Genomic DNA, 13,097 nt, shown 5'->3' on the forward strand with positions numbered 1-13,097 from the left:
AAGCATCATGCCCAACATATGTTGTTATTTTCTGTTTGTCTCCTTTGAAATATGGTATAAATCACTAAAATACTGACTTTGCTCTGTGTCTCCCATAGAGTGGAGGAAGTATGATGTCACCTTGTAGGCTAATCAGCATAAAACTGGTTCCCTGGATAAAATCCCTTTAGGATTTTCCCATAGGCTTTTCCCAGATTGCAATTAATAAGCTCTGTGTTCAAACAGAGCTCATTACACTTGCACGTTTTGTCCAACTGGATAATCCTCACACGAAAATACAACTTTTAGCACATTTGGATTTTAAAAGCCAACGCAAGAACTGAAAAGCTAACATAAGCGTATAAGCAGACTACAGTGCCTTCGGGACACTCACCTGTGACGTCAGTACAGCCCTGCTACAAACAACTTTTCAAGCTTGTTTTTAGAAATATAGTCCATGACAAAGATTTACTCTCTCGGTTTATCATATTATAATCCAACCTATATATTATAAACAAATAAACACACAAAAACACATCTGTACAGACCTACGTGTCGTTTTACGTGAGAAATACATTTTTGTTTTGCTTTACGGTTGATGTAAAAGTTTTAAAACTGTATGTATAAATGCGCCTACATAGTATTATCATAAGACTAAATAAATGTATTGCTCGCGTACATACAGCGTGAATGAGGAATGAGGCGTGAGGGACAAGTCTATATGCATCCAAGTTCCCTCATGGACACAGAGCAACATTCAATATTCTTGTTTTGTCATGAAGTACAGTGAAAAGCAGCCCATACAGTCACATATGAATTTTAAGGAGGAGTGTAAATATTACAGTTATGACAGAGTTAAATGTGTTCAGATGAAGAAAAAAATGATGAAAAATCAATTGATTAGATTAAAATGACAGGTAATGTGTATGTGTTTTTACACATTTATTCACACGGTTGCAGTACTGAGAGCAGGAAAGAGACCAGCTCCACTGTTAAGCAGTATCTTCATAATATTGTTTAATTAAAATAAATGATCAACAAATTATTCTGTCTTTACACGTTAAGGCATTATCTACACAATATGAATTCCCAATAAGAACAGAATTACAAACTATAAAATGCTGTTCATGAAAATACTAATAATAGACAAATCCAAATTCCCAACGCAAGCTGGCAGCATTCCAGACCAGTTTAGCTTGATGACGTATAATGTCTCTGACATCGCCTGTAGTCCCATTTAGCCACTTGATAGCAAGCGTCTTTTAAAAGAAGCTTAACCGATTTAATAAATCAAGAGTTTGATGTAACTGAATAAAACGTGAAAGTATCTTGAGCTTGTGTTAGCCACGAACCTTATTTAACAGGGTTCAACGCTAAAGATTTTTTTTACTGGCTCGTTTGGACCAGTGGTTCAAATTTTTACTTGCCCTGCCAATTTTTTCACTGGCCCCACCAAAAAAAAAGTTAATAGCTATTTCTTAGACACAATTTTTTTTAAATGTTTGTGAATCTAGCATTTAAATATTTAAAAGATGTTAATAAATGTATAATGAGCAACATTCAAAGTGTTATGCAAACAAACGTAGTGGTATGAATAATGTGCAGGTGTGTGTGACCTGGCAAACTGTACAAAACATCACTTCATTTTTTTGTTGTGGTGTCCCCTCGTAAATGTCTGCTTCCAAGACGTTAAAAACAAACGTTTTCTTTTAGCATTATCATTTGATGTTGCCGTCTCTTTGCTGTACTGGTTGTTAAAATAACGTGAAAAATAATGTACTCACAACATCCAATCAGATAAGAGGATCCGAAAAACAATATGGTGCTTACGACATCACAGAGAAGGTAGCATTTGAAGGCTTAAAAACCCAAACTGTTTCTCGATTCTAAGACTGTATTTGCACACAATTGATAAATAGTCGCAGGCAAAATAAACTTTAGTGACAAGGCAGCAATGGCCCAATCGGGCCAGTAATGATCCTGTATACAGTCCTGAGCATCTCACATGCTGGCCCCAGGCCATCGGGCAGTCCTTGTCGTTGAGGCCTGATTTAAGCGTTTTAACCGAAATCCCAGTCAAAAAACCAATTGACTTCAGGACGAGGGAACCAGAACTGCTAAAATGTTAACTCGCTTTCGGGTTTTCTCCCTAGTTCACTCTATTCAGTTCTTTACTTCCTGCCCTCCATCTGAATTTCACGCGTCATCAGAACCATGTGATCAAAAACAACCTAAACACACAATGTCGTTCACAAAAATCAATGATGTAGAAGCTGTTACGAGTACTAGTAAACCCAATAATCATGTTCAGAAGCTGTAATAAAGACTATCAAATGATCTTGTATCTCAGTGAAATGGTTCAAGCTCGATCTGTGTGCGGTATGTGAGCATCGAATGCTTTTCAACAGCCTTTTTAAAAAGCCTTTTTGAGTTGAATGCTGGAATCCGAGCGCCGTTTAAAGCGCTCAGACCTCAAGCACTTGACACAAATTTTCATATTGACTGCGATGCATAAAAGCTTTTGAATGGCAGTCGAGCTTTATTGAGTGGAGCGCTCGCTGTCCTCGGCGTAATTAGCATTTAGCTGTTAGCAATGGAGCTTTAATTGCTTGTTTGTGGCCTCTGACCTCTCTCAAGGTGCATCGGGCTCCCTGTCCTCCTCCGCTCGACCCCTGACCATAGCGAGTGTTTGTTCTGAGATGAGCTGCTCGCTTTACAGTGCGCAGGGCTTTTGTTGGCTTTGCCGCGACCGTGTACTCAAGGTCTTTCTCTTTGTGCTGAAGTATGTGTGTGTGTGTACTAAAAAGAGAGCATTGTGAGCATCTTGAGAGGCTGTCATTGAAGCTGTGATCCACCTGTTGAGGTATGGGTTTCTCTCAGGGACGAGTGCGAGAGCTTTTAATAGAGATAAAGACTGAACACTTTCTGATCTGATCGTTTCAGTAATGCAGTACAGAGTGCACAAGATTGAGAATTTGGATTACTTTGAGGGCATCAGTTTAGACCTAAATTGAAATATTTGACTTATTCTAGAATTGCAGGTGCATTTCAAGCATTTTCCATTTACTTGCCTGACACTAAAACAATGATCTTCAACCTTTTTTCAGCAAAGAGCCAGAAAGAGAAAATAGTTCCTAGTCTTATAAAGTGAAAGTAATGTACAGTATTACAATTATTCCCCGAAGTAACTTAGTTACTTTTTATGGAAAGTAATGCGTTACATTATTTTTTTTATATGTAATTTTTTTTAGGGGTTTTCACCTTTAATGGACAGGACAGTAGAGATTGACAGACAGGAAAGTGTGGGAGATAGGGGAAGGATCGGCAAAGGACCTTGAGCCAGGAATCGAACTCAGGTTGCCACGAGCACCAAGGTGCTATGTGTTGACGCACTAACCAGTAGGCTATTGGTGCCACCGTTGTGTTACTTTGAGTGAAGCTTCTTTTCTTGGTAAAATAATGGCTTTAGCCATTGTTTTACCAAGAAAAGAAGCACACTGAGATTAAAAATCTCTTTTACAGGAGCATCCTGACCAAGATTAAGCAGTACACCGCTCATGTGGGTTTAACAAATTATAGATAACATCAGTTCATCCATCAAAACACAGATAGGCAAGTTTATATATATATAGCACATTTCGTACACAATGGTAAATCAAAGTGATTTACATAAACAAAAATAAAAGAAACAAGAATATAAAAATTCAAAAATGATTAAAAACAGATTAAAATGCCTTAAAAGGGTTATAAAAGAATGAAAAATACATAACAGTGCAATGTGTCAGATGTAGCACAGTGCTCATTCAGCAAGGGCACAGCTAAACAGATGTGTTTTCAGTCTTGATTTGAATGTGCCTAATGTTGGGGGACATCTGATCATTTCTGGGAGCTGATTCCAGCAGCGGGGGCACAATGTATTGAGGTCCTAGGTCATTTATTGATTTATAAACAAGTAATATTACTTTAAAATCTATTCTGAATATGACTGGGAGCCAGTGTAAAGACCTGAGGACAGGTGTGATGTGGTCAGATTTTCTGGTTGTGGTCAGAAGCATTCTGGATGAGCTGCAACTGTCTTTTTAGGAAGGCAAGTGAGGAGATCATTACAGTAATCCACTTTAATGGTGATAAAAGCATGAACGAGTTTCTCTAAGTCCTCACTGGAAACAAAGCATTTCATTCTTGCAATGTTTTTGAGATGATAGTATGCTGAGTTTCTTACTGCTTTGGCATGACTACTGAAACTCAGATCTGACTCCAGAGTCACACCAAAATTCTTGACTTATTTTTTTGTTGTTTGACCCCTGGAGCCAAGGTACACATTCAGCTTGAGAACCTCTTTGCCATGCAATGACAATTAAAACTCATCCGAACATCTTTAAGCCAGTGTTTCAAACTCTAAGAGAAAAATTTAATTATTTTGAAGTGATAAAGTATGAAATAAAACAACTCTGAAAATCAGAACTTTAGCTCAAACATTTTATGCTACATCCAGAGATCAGCTGAATGGATAGAAAAATGGTAAAACTCAACTGTTTACCTCTTAAGAAGTTGTAAATTTAGCATTAGTGTTTTAACTAGGTCTGTGTGTATAGTGGTCATTGAATGAGTGGGTAAGTTTGAGTGTGTGAAGATCAGTTTGCACATATAGCATAATAGAAATCAAACTGATTGTGTAACAAGTACAGTAGAACCAGTTAAAGTATGCAGAAGTCAGTCTGAATCAGTGTGATTATACAGGGATGAGTGTGTATTTGCAGTTGTATCTGGTAATGAGGATTGAGGGCTGAAGTGTGTGTGTTGAGCGCGTGCAGAAGTGTGCTGTTCTCATTAAAGCAGTGATTACAGGCGGCAGCAGTGGAATGGGGGGCGGCGGAGGGCGAAGTGTGAAAGGATGACTCGCTTTATGGCCCTCGGCCTCATGGTAACAGGCCTTTGTGCGTCAGTGAGCCGCTGACCTGAACTGTCACAGCAGGTGAGGCCTTCTCTATCCCCCCTCCCCTTCTCTCTCTCTTACTCTCTCACACTCGCTCTCTCTCTTAATTCAATTCAATTCAATTCAATTAACATGAGCTTTATTGGCATGACTTGTCAAGTATTGCCAAAGCATTGCGCATTACATAAACAACGAATAAAATAGTATGGTGGATATATAATAGATTTGCACATATATAAAAACAAATATAACTTTGATAAATGCATAAATATGAAAAAAATTGAGAATTTGATTATTACAATTTTAATAAATAATGAATATGAAAAGAATGAACTGTAATAATACACTGTACATTTATTCAGATGGTTTGTAATAATGTTCCTGAATTGTTTTGTCCACTGGCTGACTGTTCATGACTGGACTTTTCTCCCAGGATATCCCTTAAAGAGGACCTATTATTTTTAAAATTAAACATAGTTAAGTGGTGAATATAACCATCTTTTAATGGTAAACATTTATTATTTTTTATAATCTGCAGAAACAATGGGATTGACAATCTCCCTTTGTACTTGTCATTTATTTATTTATTTATCAGGATCCCCATTAACCACTACCAAGTAGTGGCTATTCATTCTGAGGTTTATCAAACACAACACAAAATTACATTAATTTATAACAACAAGACCAATAAAAACATTAAAATACAGAATTCATACATAACATCCAGATCAACAATCCACTTAATATTGTGCCAATAAATATCTCTTAAACGATTTTTTAAACCTCATTTTACTTGTTACAAAGCATGTAATGTCTGATGGCAATTCGTTTCATGTCTTCATTCCTCTATACATTACAGTCCATTGCTTTGTATTAGTTTTTGAAATGGGAAGCAAAAAATTTCCTTTTAATCCATGCCTGGTGTTCAGGGCTTGACATTAACTTTTTTTGATCACCAGCCACAGTGGCTAGTAGTTTTCCAACGTTACTAGCCACTCTGCATTTTCACTAGCCACATTTTGTTGTTGGGAAAATATTTTTTATATGCATAAATATGACTTTGACATGCTAAAATTTGTGTTTTGTCCACATGCCTTCTCATATATTTCACATTTTGTGTGTCGTTTATGAGCAAATCATGGTTTCATAGTGATGTATTACAATGAGTTTTTTATTTTATATAGACTTTTCAGAACTCAAAATTAAGGATTTACCAAATTTATCTCTGACCACTCCAAACACTAATTATTTCTCAGCCACAAATTTTAAATGTGTCAAAACAAGCTAAATATAGCTGTGTACTATACTTTTTGTTTAACAAAACATTTAATTTCTTTATAAACAAAAAACAAAGAAAAACAGTTGACTTTTAAAAATAATTATTGTCGTGTATCAAAAATATGCAGTAACCTGTCCTGGCTAAAGGTCTCTCAGATCACCAGTTGACTACACATAAATGGAGAGTTAATCTCATATTAAAAATATGTAAAAAATGATTATTAAACCATATTAACAAAAATAACCATAAGCAAAAGAAAGTAGGTGAAAAACATATTGTGTGATAATAGAAGGATGATCACACGATTAAGGTCAATTAATAATCTGTTCAAAGCGAAAGCAACCGGTGCTGCTTACAAAAATACATATTTGAAGCTCTTGAAAGCAGCAAGACTGTGGGTGCATTAGCATAACTTTTTTTGTCTGACTATTTGAAACAGAAGCAATCACAGTTGCGTTCCCGGCACGGTTGCTTCAAGCATGCACGTGCTTCAAACAGTCGTTTTAAACTGATCATCCTCTCATTCAGTATTCATCTGCTTTCTTTTGCTCGCCCGAACGCATTTTTTTTTAGTTAGTCGCGCTGTTTCTCGATTCTAAGATCACATTTGCACGCATTATTTCCTAAATAATGTTTAATACAGCAAGGAATTTTTCACAGTATTTCCTATAATATTTTTTCTTCTGGAGAAAGTCTTATTTGTTTTATTTCGGCTAGAATAAAAGCAGTTTTGAATTTTTTTAACGCCAATTTAAGGTCAAAATTCATAGCCCCTTTAGGCTATATTGCTTTTCAATAGTCTACAGAACAAACCATCATTATACAAAAACTTGCCTAATTACCCTAACCTACCCAGTTAACCTAATTAACCTAGTTAAGCCTTTAAATGTCACTTTAAGCTGTGTAGAAGTGTCTTGAAAAATATCTAGTCAAATATTATTTACTGTCATCATGGCAAATATAAAATAAATCAGTTATTAGAGATGAGTTATTAAAACTATTATGCTTAGAAATGTGTTAAAAAAACTCTCCGTTAAGCAGAAATTGGGGAAAAAAATAAACAGGGGGCTAATAATTCAGGTACTTCAACTGTATATAGACCAAAGGTCACAGTGGTAGACTATAGGGAAGCATACAGTAAAATACACATTACACACACATAAAATACATGAGTTTATTTCTCTCTCTCTCTCTCTCTCTCTCTCTCTCTCTTTCTCTCCTCCACTGTTTTCCCCTGTCGCTTCTCTGTCTTACTGCGTCATCAGTGCTTCTGTTCTGCTGAGGTGTCCGTGTGGCTCGTCCAGGAAGCTGGAGACAGGCAGAACCAGGGAATAGGTGTGGTTTTTTGAGTGCATTGGTGAATTCGAGGTGGGTCAGCATTCTGCACCAAGCTGGAAAATTCCTCCTGCGTTAGCTAGCGTGGTTTGTTTGTGAAGGATTTAGGAGCGTTCCCTACTGCGTTTATTATCCAGAACGATCTTTGCTAGGGACATGCGCCAAGACCAATTTCCATAACTTTTAAACATGCAGTGCATTTTTGGATATTACATAATAAACATTATATGTGCATAAAATCCAAATTTTAAAGCGTGATTAAACAATGTTGTAAACTTTCATTTATTCAGTGAATTGCATGATTTAATTGCACCCACACGTGCCCCTATAAAAATCGCCAGTGCCATAGTAAAGGCTTTGAAATACAATTTACTTTACATGCAAGTGTATTTATTTAGAGTGGTAATCCCAGAAAAAGACGTTATTCACCATGTGCAACCGAACCAACGCTGATGAAAGCAATGTAGTTTAATCAAAAAGCAAACCAAGCATGTGCGCAGAAATAAAACGTACCCATGCGCCTCGCGCACCACTAGCCGTCTTTTATGCAGAAGTGTCGGCACGCAGTGAGTTTTGCAAGGAGACAAAAGGTTAGACTTAAAAATAAACCTAATTATTGGCAAGGTGTCAGGTTTAAGACAACAAACAACAGATAATTCTATAAAACGTCTTTTTTGTATTCTATTGAATTGTTTATAGAATTTTATTCTAATAAAATTAATATTCATGCAAAAGATTTCTTAAATTATCTTAACATCACTTCAGTTGGGTCATTAGATTGTTTTCCAGTTATATTTAGAATTAATTTCTGTTATGTATTTAGAATAATAATTGTATAATAACAATAAGACTGTTATTTATAATTCTATATAATTGTTTTGTTTTATAATATACAGTTGAAGTCAGAATTATTAGCCGCTCTTTGAATTTTTTTCAGTTTTTAAAATATTTCCCAAATTATGTTTTACAGAGTAAGGAAATTTTCACAGTGTGTCTGATAATATTTTTCTTCTGCAGAAAGTCTTATTTGCTTTTATTTTGGCTAGAATAAAATCAGTCTTTGAATTTTTTTAAAGCCATTTAAGGTTAAAATTATTAGCCCCTTTAACTTATATTTTTTTCGATAGTTTACAGAACAAACCATCGTTAAACAATAACTTGCCTAATTACCCTAATCTGCCTAGTAGTTAAGACTTTAAATGTCACTTTAAGCTGTATAGAAGTGTCTTGAAAAATATCTAGTCAAATATTATGTACTGTCATCATGGCAAAGATAAAATAAATCAGTTATTAGAAATGAGTTATTAAAACTATTATGTTTAATAATGTGTGTAAGAAATCTCTCTGTTTAACAGAAATTGGTGGAAAAAATAAACAGGGGACTAATAATTCTGACTTCAACCTTATTTTATTCTCTATTAATCCCCATGATATATATATATATATATATATATATATATATATATATATATATATATATATATATATATATATATATATATATATATATATATCATGGGGATCTTGGCTAGGTGTGTAAGTGGTGCATGACTGGATCTTGTAGTCCATTTAATGGCGGATTTGTAGTTCTATGCAATTTTTAATGTTCCCCAGCGATCTATGATGCTTATATTGCTGGTGATTGTGACAGATATGTGCTGTATATGCCTCCTTCATATCTGAGCAAAACATGAATGACCAAGGATCCCAGTTTCAGCTAAACATATATCATTTTAGCGTTCTATCAAACCAAAACCTACATTTATCATAGCCTGAGGACGAGTAAATGAAAAGCAAATGTTCATATTTAATTGAGCTGTCTGTTTAAAGAGTTATAGTTCACCCAGAAATGAAAATATACTCAGTGTTTACTCGTCCTCAAGCGGTTCCAAATTTTTAGGAGTTTCCTTATGTTGAGCATAAAAGAAGATATTTTGAAGAATGCTGAAAAACCATTGGCTACCATAGTAGGAAAAACAAATACTCTGTAAGTAAATGGTTACAGGTTTCCAACATTGTTCAAAATATCTTTTCTTTGTGTTGAACAGCAGAAAGAAACTCACAAACATTTGAAACAAGTAAAGTAAGGCTTCATTTTTTTGGTGTATAAGTGCACTAGTCTTGCAGATCTTCAATAGGGAAACATCCTGTTTCTCTGTATTTGCTGGTTTTGGGTTTGCTCATGCAGCTCAGAGCAGACGGCGACGGCCGCGTTCAGCTAGCTGGACTGTCGTCTTAGCCTCCGTCTGAACTCTGCGTCTAGCGGAGCCGTGATGTCAGAACGCACTCACCGTTGCTATGCCAGCAGTGCAGTCGCCCCCATGAGGAGGCCTGCAGCTCCCTTCCATATAATAACAGTTATTTATAGCTGACAGCCCTGTTTGCTGAAGGGGAGCACAAAAAGAGAGAGAGAGAGGGAGAGACAATCCAGTCAGATTTCAAACTGTGTGCTCTGATGCTGCTATTTACCAGACTCACAGGTGCGACTGATGCTCAAATCTGGCTCTTGCTTTCGATCAGTGCTGACGCATTTTGTGACTGACAAATTTACACACATCCATTAAAGGAATAGTTCACCCAAAACTGAAAATTTACACCCCATCAAGTGGTTTCAAACATTTATGAGGTTCTTCTGTTAAATGCAAAAAAACATGCTGAGTTCCACACAAACGATTTGTTTTAGGACAATATGAGGGAATTGCGTTCAGTTTTTACAGATATGGCTACTGAGAATGCGCGAGTGATCTAAAGTGGTGTCGCATGTTACTGCAGTAAAGTGCGGCACAGCACAACATGGTTTAACCTGTAAAAGATATGGGCGTAGTATCTCTGACCTCACCCATACTGTAGGTTTCTGAAGAACCCAATGGAAGCTACCAGTAGGCGTGGCCAACCGTTGCCATTTTGTTCGCTCATCATCACACCGACCAAGGGATACCAAACAAGGGCAAAGAGGCGGAGCAAGACCGAAGCTACAGATGGAGTGAAAGCGATCGGCTGTTCATTGGATCTTATTACTGTTGCGATGGCAAGCAGCTGCTTTGTTTTTTATTTATTTATTTAAAAAGCACATATAAGCTGAGATATAACCTAAAAGACGACAATACAACACTTACCATCACAATCATCAGCACTTTTAATAGTTTATTTTACAGACTTATAATATGCTGTTGTTCTATTGAAGTTTTCATTTCAAAATAGCCGCCCAAATTGCACTAGAGTGTCACCTCTTGGTGAATCTATGCTCTTTGGGTCAACTATCCATTTAAGGTATAAGCAAAAACAATTTGAATGCCCTTTTCAATTTTGAGATTTGGATCTTTAGGAGTTTGATGAAAACAGCAGCTATTATATATATGCCACATTACATTTTACAGTTTTCTTTTCATGTTTTCATTATATGAGGAAGATTTGCTTATTCATAATTTGCTTGATTATAAATCAATTATTCTACAAAAATTAGATGTTGGTCATGAAGTAATCTGATCATTGCAATAATTATAACGCATAACGCATGATCAAGGGGCGATGCGGTGGTGCAGTAGGTAGTGCTGTCGCCTCATAGCAAGAAGGTCGCTGGGTCGCTGGTTTGATCCTTGGCTTAATTGGCATTTCTGTGTGGAGTTTGCATGTTCTCCCTGCGTTTGCGTGGGTTTCCACCGGGTGCTCCGGTTTCCCCCACAGTCCAATGACATGCAGTACAGGTGAATAGGGTAGGCTAGATTGTCCGTAGTGTATGAGTGTGTGTGTGAGAATGTGTGTGGATGTTTACCAGAGATGGGTTGCGGCTGAAAGGGCATCCGCTGCGTAAAAATGTGCTGGATAAGTTGGTTCATTCCGACCCCGGATTAATAAAGGAACTAAGCCGACAAGAAAATGAATTAATGAACGAATGAATACATGATCAATCAACTGGGGAAGTATGTTGATAACTGTTCATGTTTTTTTGTTTTTTTACATGCAATGTCCGACATAGAATCAGACTTTGTGCTTTATCATATCCATCACATGATAAATGTTGAAGTTATCCTGTGGATGTTGATGATGCAGATTTATGTGAAGGCCTCTGTCTGTCAGGCTCCGCCCCCTGATGTTGACTGTACTCTTCTGCCACCTGCAGGTCAAGCTGATGAAGTACATCTGTAAGCAGCTGCAGTGTAAGCAGAAGGTGCCAGACACTGAGCGGCCGGCGGCGCTGAACAGCTACCCACGGCTGGAGGACTGGTTACGCATCATCAACGTCAGACCTGCGCTTATAGAGGTGTGTGTGTGTGTGTGTGTGTGTGTGTGTGTGTGTGTGTGTGTGTGTGTGTGTGTGTGTGTGTGTGTGTGTGTGTGTGTATGTTTAGAGAGTGGAAATGTAAGCAAAATTCATATTATATGTCTCCCTGGAGCACAAAGCTAGTCTTAAGTTGCATGGGTATGTTTTTGCCAATAGCCAAAAATACATTTTCAAAATGATACATTTTTCTTTTATGCCAAAAAAATTATTAGAATTTTAAGTAAATTTTTTGTTCCATAAAGTTTTGAAAATGTCCTACTTAAATTGATCAGAGCAAATTTTTATTAGTAATATGCACTGACAAGCACTTAATTTAGACAAGTTTAAATGAGATTTTCTCAATATTTTGTATATATATATATATATATATATATATATATATATATATATATATATATATATATATATATATATATATATATATATGTACATTACCTGACAAAAGTCTTGTCGCCTATCCAAGTTTTAGGAACAACAAATAATAACTTGACTTCTAGTTGATAATTTGGTATCAGAAGTGGCTTGTATGAAAGGCAAAGGCCTCTAGATTACGCTTATTTTACCTAAACAAAATATGATCATGCCTTGATTTATAATTATTTTACTAGGACAGTAAGGTCTGACTTTGCTTGAACAAAAGTCTTGTCACTGAACAGAAATAATGTCCAGTATAGAATATAAAGTCATGCTGCAGTGGAAGAAGAATGAATATTGTGTATGACTCCATCATGAGCTTGGAGGACTGCATCTATACATCTCTGCAATGACTCAAATCACTTATTAATAAAGTCATCTGGAATAGCAAAGAAAGCGCTCTTGCAGGACTCCCAGAGTTTATCAAGATTCTTTGGATTCATTCTTCAATGCCTTCTCCTTCATTTTACCCCAGACATGCTCAATAATGTTCATGTCTGGTGACTGGGCTGGCCAATCATGGAGCACCTTGACCTTCTTTGCTTTCAGGAACTTTGAAGTTGAGGCTGAAGTATGAGAAGGAGCGCTATCCTGCTGAAGAATCTGCCCTCTCCTGTTGATTGTAATGTAATGGGCAGCACAAATGTCTTGATACTGTACCTCAGGCTTCTGATGTTGCCATCCACTGTGCAGATCTCTTACACGCTCCCATTCTGTAACCCCAAACCATGATTTTTCCCTCACTAAACTTGACTGACTTCTGTGAGACTTTATGCAGATTCCAGTAGCTCCTCTGCAGTATTTGTAATGATTGGGATGCAGTTCAATAGATGGTTCATTGGAAAAAATCTACCTTCTGCCACTTTTCCAAT

At 36.6% G+C, this 13,097-nt stretch overlaps 1 protein-coding gene across 4 annotated transcripts in view; it reads left to right on the top strand.

Annotated features, from left to right (window-relative positions):
- ksr1a (kinase suppressor of ras 1a) overlaps positions 1-13,097 on the top strand; it is an 87,757-nt gene that overhangs the window by 38,419 nt on the left and 36,241 nt on the right. For all 4 annotated transcript variants that reach the window (XM_073915096.1, XM_073915097.1, XM_009305583.5 and 1 more), the window contains one exon: positions 11,650-11,790. In XM_073915096.1, coding sequence (XP_073771197.1) covers positions 11,659-11,790 — 132 coding nt within the window. In that variant the 5' untranslated portion in view covers positions 11,650-11,658. The remainder of the gene's footprint in view (positions 1-11,649; positions 11,791-13,097) is intronic.

Source organism: Danio rerio, chromosome 10 (assembly GCF_049306965.1).
Source record: "Danio rerio strain Tuebingen ecotype United States chromosome 10, GRCz12tu, whole genome shotgun sequence".
Classification (NCBI taxonomy): domain Eukaryota; kingdom Metazoa; phylum Chordata; class Actinopteri; order Cypriniformes; family Danionidae; genus Danio; species Danio rerio.